At 56.2% G+C, this 6581-nt stretch overlaps 1 protein-coding gene across 4 annotated transcripts; it reads left to right on the plus strand.

Moving 5' to 3' along the window:
* Positions 1-4: 4 nt before the first annotated feature.
* PEX16 (peroxisomal biogenesis factor 16) lies at positions 5-6443 on the plus strand. Of its 4 annotated transcripts, none has more exons than XR_015701914.1 (11): positions 5-212; positions 388-423; positions 656-732; positions 2010-2143; positions 2449-2555; positions 3051-3131; positions 3597-3749; positions 4132-4204; positions 4508-4694; positions 4837-4901; positions 5912-5983. XR_015701914.1 is itself a non-coding variant. In XM_087746208.1 (11 exons), the coding sequence occupies exons 1-11, from the start codon at positions 53-55 to the stop codon at positions 6293-6295; spliced, it is 1017 nt and encodes a 338-aa protein (XP_087602334.1). In that variant the 5' UTR covers positions 5-52; the 3' UTR covers positions 6296-6443. The 4 variants fall into 4 exon arrangements, 3 of the variants coding, with proteins under 3 accessions (XP_087602334.1, XP_087602333.1, XP_087602331.1); XM_087746208.1 differs by lacking the exon at positions 5912-5983 and adding an exon at positions 6285-6443 and having other exon boundaries at positions 4508-4627; XM_087746207.1 differs by having other exon boundaries at positions 4508-4627; positions 5912-6435.
* The last annotated feature ends 138 nt before the right edge of the window (positions 6444-6581 follow it).

Below are 6581 nucleotides of genomic sequence, written 5' to 3' on the forward strand. Positions count from 1 at the left end.
CGGGGCGCGCAGGCGCGGTGGCGGCCCCCGGAAGCGCGCGGCCGCGGGAGCCATGGCGGCGGTGGGGGCTCCGGCCCCGGTCCTTGCCCGCGGCGGCCCGGCGGGGCGGCTGCGCCTGCTGTGCCAGCGCTACCAGGAGTACGTGAGGCGGCACCCGGCCGCCACGGCCCAATTGGAGGGCACCGTGAGGGGCCTCTCCTACCTGCTGCCAGGTGCGGGGGGGGGCGGCCGGGCCCTCGTCCCTCCCGCCGGGGCCTGGGCCTGGGCCTGGGCCGGGCCCCGCTCCGGCACCTGCCCGGGGGGGTGCGGGGGGCCGGGGCCCAGCGGGGAGCGGGGGCCTCCTCCCGCGCTGGGCGCTGGCTGGTAGCCGCTCTCCTCCCTTCGCAGGTCGCTTCTCGGACTCGCACGCCCTGTCGGAGCTGGGTAGGTGGGCAGCGGGGGGCTGGCGGTGTGTCTTTGCGCGGGGGCATGCGGGGCCGTTCCCCGGACTCCCTGTTTTCTTCACGCCTGGCTGCATCCTCCGGCAGCCTGTGGGAGGAATCTGCACCTCTTGCTGCCCTTCTTCCCTCATCCCCTGCCGGGGAAACAGGCAGCAGTCCCGCTTCGGTTTGCTTCGTGTGCATCCCGTAACTGCGGTGTTCTCTTCCTTTTCTAGTCTACTCTGCCTCCAACCTCCTAGTGCTATTAAATGATTGGATTCTCCGAAAGGAGCTGCAGCGGAGCCTGCCCGTGGTAAGGCTGGTGTGTGTGGGAGGAAGATTTGGGACACATGCTTTCTTCCTTGCAGAAGCTATCAGGGAGTGTCTGTAGAAATAAACAGCTCTTTGCTGTGGCCTCTCTTTGCTGTGAGGTATGTAGAGGCCAGAGGCAACCTCTGAACGCAGGTAAACTCCAGCTCCTGACTTGGAGGAGTGACCGGAGCACTCCCTGGACCACAGAAATCAGGCCCTGGCTTGCACCAGGAGCTCCACTGGCTTTTGAGAAGCTCAGAACTTGAGTTAGGCAAAGGTGTTGCTGAATAACTATCGCTATTTCCAGAGCAGTGGCTCTGGAGTACTGAAGCTCTGATATGTCCCTCAGTCGTCCCTCAGTCTGTGTCCCTCAGACTCTTCCTTTGCATATGCTATTGAGCAAAACAAGTATAAGCACCTTGCTTCTATGTGTCTCTTGCAAGAGCCCCAGGCTGGCTCCCAGCACTTGTTAGACCCTTTGGGGAATGCAGAGGAGGGCGGTTTTTTCCAGACAGGCCTCTTCTGTTGCAAGCCTGCCCGCTGTGTGGGTTTGGGTGTAGGCAGCTCTCTGGCTGGAGCGTCAGGTGTGTAACGAACAGAAATGCAGATGATTTGCTTTCCTGGTTGTTAAAGGCTGAAGTGAATTTCAGCTGTATTGTCTTTATTGACGCTTTTCAACGGGTTAAATCCTGTGGTTGGCAGCACCAGCAAGTTCCCATGTGGGGAGCAGGGACCCAGGCTGGAAGAGCACCCACCGTCTTGGGGTTCCTGACCTAGACTGATGCTGTATTCAGCAGGCATCCGCTCTGGCGTGACTGTGGACGCTGGGTCCCCTTCCCTCTGCTCCAAGCGTACTCCCTTGTCAGCTCTAACCAGGGAGGAGGTTTGTCCTGTATCACAACTCCGGGACAAGGAGGAGGAGAGAGTTTTGCTGTGGAGTTCAGGCACAGTGCCGCAACCCAGGAGACTATCGCGCTGTGTCAGCGGGGGTAGAAGGCAATCCAAGATACAGGGGTGATGTTCTCCCTGTTTCTGGGGTAGCAGCTCTGTGTGATACTGTGATGTCTCGGTCTGCCCCTCCTTGGAGGCAGAGAAGTGGGCTTGTGCGTAGACTCTGGCCACGGTGGAGGCGCCACTCTCTGCTTCTGGGGCTGTGACTTCCAAGGCCACCTGGTGCTTATTTCTGAGAGTCCTGCCAGGTTGGGCTGTGCTTCTGCCCTGTTTAACTCCCAAGCAGACCCTGCATCCTGTCCCCCTCCTCCCCTCTGTGTTTTGCAGTCGCTGCCCCAGCAGAAGCTGCTGACCTGGCTGAGTGTGCTAGAATGCGTGGAGGTCTTTGCAGAGATGGGGACAGCCAGGGTGTGGGGGGAGATGGGCCGGTGGACCATCATTGTCCTCATCCAGCTGGCTAAGTAAGTGCCGCGGGCGGAGGGGAAGGGGCAGCGTGCGCTCGGAAAGGGGATCTGGAGGGGACTCAGCAGTACCCCAGGAAAAAGCCCAAGCAGGACTGAGCTGCGGGTCCCTGAGGCTGGGGGAATTTGGAGCCCCACGGCGTGCTGGATACTGTGCCACAGAAGGGGACCCTTACCCCTCTCGCCTTGCTAGTTGCCCTGAGCAGACCCGAGTGTTTCCCTCTTCTGTGGAAGCCACCTTTCCAGTGCAACAGGAGCCCAGCTCCATAGCCTGGTATTGAAGGCTTCCATACATCTTCTCACAGAGCCATCCTTCGTCTCCTGCTCCTGCTGTGGTACAAAGCTGGCATCCAGACGTCTCCTCCCATCGTGCCGCTGAACAGGGAGCAGCAGCAGCCTCTCCACCCCCAAGGTGAGCCCACAGTGCTGTCATCACTGGCTTGGCGCCTCGCTGGGCCACACGTCTTGTCCTGCTAGGAATTAGTCATCAGAGCAGTGGCTTGAGTGGCACAGTTGTAAGGCTTCAGTACACAAAGCTGAGCTACGTTGAACTTTCCACCCTCTGCAGAGCACAAGTTAGCTTAGTGGCAGGGTTGTCCTACAGTCTGGAAGGAAGGGGTGAAGGAGTCCAAGCCTGGAACCACTGGCTGAACTGTGAGTCAGGCTGTGTGTCCCCCTGGTCTGATAGTGAGGAAAGAGATCCTAGGCCTGGGCAATGTCAGGCAGATTTACCTTTTCATCCTCTGACAGCTCTGCGCAGTGTTAGCCCCTTCAGGATGGTCTGTTTTGCACTAGATCAAACTTTCGATCTGGTCTTCTTGATGACAATGTAGGGAAGGGTGCTGCCAGCTCTGGGGTGAGGCATGTTCCTTTGGAGCTTGACCCCTGTGGCTGTTTTCTTTTGCAGACGTGGAGGACAGCTCCTCAGGGAAGGATCAGACCTATGTTGGCAGGCGTTCCAGCCGTGTTGTGCGCTCTCTCCAGAGCAGTAAGTAGCTGAGCCCGTTTTCTGTCCTTGCCCGAGCTGTTTCTGCTCTGTGCCCTTCATGTATGACCTGGGTGTGGGCAGTAAAGAGCAGAACATTGTATTGGGGCATATCCTGCCAGTCACTGGGCCCTGTGGGTGGGGGGACATCAAAGCAACGGGGATTCAGGCACGTGGTGCAAGGCTCGTGCTTAAATTGTATTTTCCTAAGTGGGCTGTGCAACGGAGACAACCCTTCAGCGTGGTTATGCTTTGAGGACCACGGACCTTACAAGTACCTCTCCCTGCTCTGTCCCCTCTGGAGGCAAGCTCTGAGGGTGCTGGTCAGCCGCAGCCGTTGCTGTGTGCGCAGCTCTTCAAGCTTTCCTGTTTCACGCCTTCACGGTGCAGAAAGCAGTGGGGTTGTCGTGTGGGGAAGCGCAGGAGGAAGGTTTTACTTGTGTTAGTGTCCTGATCTGCTTGTTTCAGCCCCATCCCTGCAGTCCCGGCATTGGGGGTCCCCCCAGCAGAGGGAGGAGTCGCAGAGCCGAAGAGCCGAGGAGATGAACCAGCCTCCCACCCCTCTGGGTCTCCAAGAAACCATCGCAGAATCCATCTACATTACCCGCCCTCTGCTCCACCGTATCCTGCCCTGGCTGCGTGCGGGCTCACGCCATACCCCGGGTGCCGGCAGAGGGTGCTGCGGCCCTGGCGCAGGGCAGTGCCACGCCAGGCAGCTTAGGCAGAGGCCTGGGTTCTCCTCCCTTACGCCTTGATGGCTAGCCTCAGCCGCTGGAGTTGTGGGCGCAAGTCCTCCAGCCCCTTCCCTGGGCCCCCCCAGCACTGCCTTACAGTGTGTGGGCCCCCCCAGCACTGCCTTACAGTGTGTGGGCCCCCCCAGCACTGCCTTACAGTGTGTTCTCCTGGGCTCAGCAGACTTTGCTGGTACCCAGGGCATCACTTGTCTGCCTGCCTCTTGTTAGGCATCTCTGATTCTTTCTGTTCCTTGACTGTGTGTTCCTAGTATTGAGTTTAGGAGTGTGGGGCCAGAGATCGTGGAAACCCTGGCTCCTCTCGGCAGTCCTGGACATCTCTAGGTCAGTCTGACGAAGAGTCTTTGCAGGTGCTTGAGGTTGGTGGTGGCTGAGCATCACATTTCCCCCTGCTCCCCAATCCAGGGCAGGCCCTACTGAGAGAAATACGCACGGGGGCTGGGCCTGGTCTTTAGCTGGGAGATTGACACATGTAGTTACCTTCTGCAGCACTTATGGTACTCTCTGTTCTGAGCTGGTGCAGCCTGCTCTGCATGGAGCTGAGAACGGAGGGCATTTAGAAACCCACTTTCTTTTCCCTGCTGGCTGTCGTTGCCGTGAGTTAGCTCTCTGCTCTTCTCCTTCCAGTCTGAGCTTGCTGAGTGATCTGAAAGACCTGAACAGGCGAGAGCGAGCAGAGCTGAGGCGACGAACCATCCTACTGCTGTACTACCTGCTGAGATCTCCTTTCTATGACCGATACTCAGAGTAAGGGGCCCCTGCTGGGCTTTTGCTGAAAATTTCCCTTTTAACAGAAATAGCGTCAGGGGACTGGGTGAGTAGATCTGAAGAGGTCTGGGTGCCTGTGACCAGGTTAATCTGAGCCCTTGCGTAACAGCTGCCATTGCTGTTCGTGCATTCAACAGCTGGGGCAGGAGGTGTCCCACTGGACTTGTTTATACTTTCTCCCTTCCTAGGGGCAGGATCCTCCTCCTTCTGCGCTTGTTGGCTGATTATGTGCCTGGAGTTGGCTTTGTCACACGTAAGTGGGCCCCGCTGCTATATCCTGTTTCTGTTGGGTGGAGAAAAATCGGGGGAGTTGGGCGGAACATTTGTCAATTGGTTTCCAACCTGAGGAAGGAATTGGGAAGTCCCTAGAAGGGTTAGCACCAGTGCGCCCTGTATTGATGCTTGTGTTGTGTTAAACTGGAACAGGAAAGGATGCGTTGCTTCCTGGCTATTAGGGACCTGTGCTCGACCACAGTGATAAATCTCCCTGTGCACTCCCAGGCTGCAGAGCTCGGTCTCTGCCACCTCGGCTTGTTCTCCTGGGCTCCCTTTCTGCACCTCAGCTGGTGCGCCAGAGACCTGCTTTGCAGCCCCTGTTTTTGAACTTGTTTCCTTGATCCCCAGTCTGCAGTGTAGACATGAGGGGTAAACAGGTGCCTAGAGGTATCGACCCAGCCAGGAGCCAATTGTAAATCAAAGGGCCGAACCCAGTCTGTCTTCTCCTAGTCCTTCACCAGAGGATCCCTTTATTATGGGCCAAAATTCCACCTCCCCCTCTTGCTTGCCGATGTGAAGCCTTTTGTGGAGTGATTCATGGCAGTGTTGTTGCATTAGATCAGCCTGGCATCGTGGGATGGTACTTTCTTTGGGGAGTTCACAAAGCTGGCTAGCTCAGGAGCTGCTTCCTCCAGTTAGTGATTTCGGAGAGGTGTTGGAGCCTGCATTAAGCCATGTGGTACATAAGCGTTTTCATTCTACAGCAGTTGCTTCTGTGTCTGTACCTGCTCGTTACTACTGAGTTGTCTTCCCTCTTTCCTGTGCCGCAGCAGCGTCCTCCTGACTCGCTGCATGCAGGTTTTCCCCTTGCACATCGTAAAACCCCCTTCCCACTGGAGCTTGGATGTGTCCGCTCTGAGGGAGTGGTGTAACTGGAGATTTGGGATTGTTGGGTATCATAATGAGAAGGGGGGATGTACCCTGTATACATACAGCTTCAAATTCTTGCCTTTCTATGTGCGTGATCCCTCTGTTCTCTTGTTTCAGGGCCACTGATGGATTACTTGCCTGCTTGGCAGAAAATCTATTTCTATAACTGGGGCTGATGAGAAGATGATTATTCTCTGCTAAGATCATGGCTAGACATTTCTAAGGAGGGCAAGCAGGCTGGGGGAGGGATGTTGATAATGTCTAATTTCCAGTTAAGCCATCAGTGAGAAGCTCCTGTTCTGCAGGGTGGGGAGGGGGGTGTATGTAACTTTTTTAACAGATCTGTCTGTGAATGATGGACGCTACATGCATGGAGAGACCCTGGCCACCTATTTCTCTGGACCGTGCTGTGGCTGCAGTGATGGTGACGGGACAATCTCTTTTTTTTTTTTTTTTTTTTAAAAGCACTTATTTTTCTCCTTTTATACAGCTGCTCTATAATAAAGCCGGCAGCGTAGTGGTTTTTTGGAGAGCATTGTCTCCCACCTTATGGCGCTGAGATTGACCTGCTTGTGTTGGCCGTGCCTGGCCGATCTGCTTGGAGCGGGCTTGTATGTCAAATAAACTGACTGAACAGAAAGAATTGAGCTGAAAGACCTCTTTTCCCCTGTTTGCATGGGCTCTCCTCATGTCTGGATGCCAGCAGGTCTCTCTCTATCAGAAAGAGCAGCTTTTGCAGTTGTCTACCCTGGGATACGCTGTCCCTTAGCCTGTGTCAGGCAGGGCC

The sequence above is a fragment of the Nipponia nippon genome, unplaced genomic scaffold, assembly GCF_047370975.1.
Source record: "Nipponia nippon isolate SJK-2023a ecotype South Korea unplaced genomic scaffold, ASM4737097v1 scaffold_10, whole genome shotgun sequence".
Lineage (NCBI taxonomy): Eukaryota > Metazoa > Chordata > Aves > Pelecaniformes > Threskiornithidae > Nipponia > Nipponia nippon.

Excerpts from the sequence above, each read along its gene's own strand:
- PEX16 (XM_087746205.1), top strand. The coding sequence starts at position 53 with ATGGCGGCGGTGGGGGCTCCGGCCCCGGTCCTTGCCCGCGGCGGCCCG. Across the intron at positions 3,132-3,596 it reads TGTGCGCTCTCTCCAGAGCA|CCCCATCCCTGCAGTCCCGG; the intron begins GTAAGTAGCTGA and ends TGCTTGTTTCAG. Across the intron at positions 3,750-4,131 it reads TACCCGCCCTCTGCTCCACC|TATTGAGTTTAGGAGTGTGG; the intron begins GTATCCTGCCCT and ends GTGTGTTCCTAG.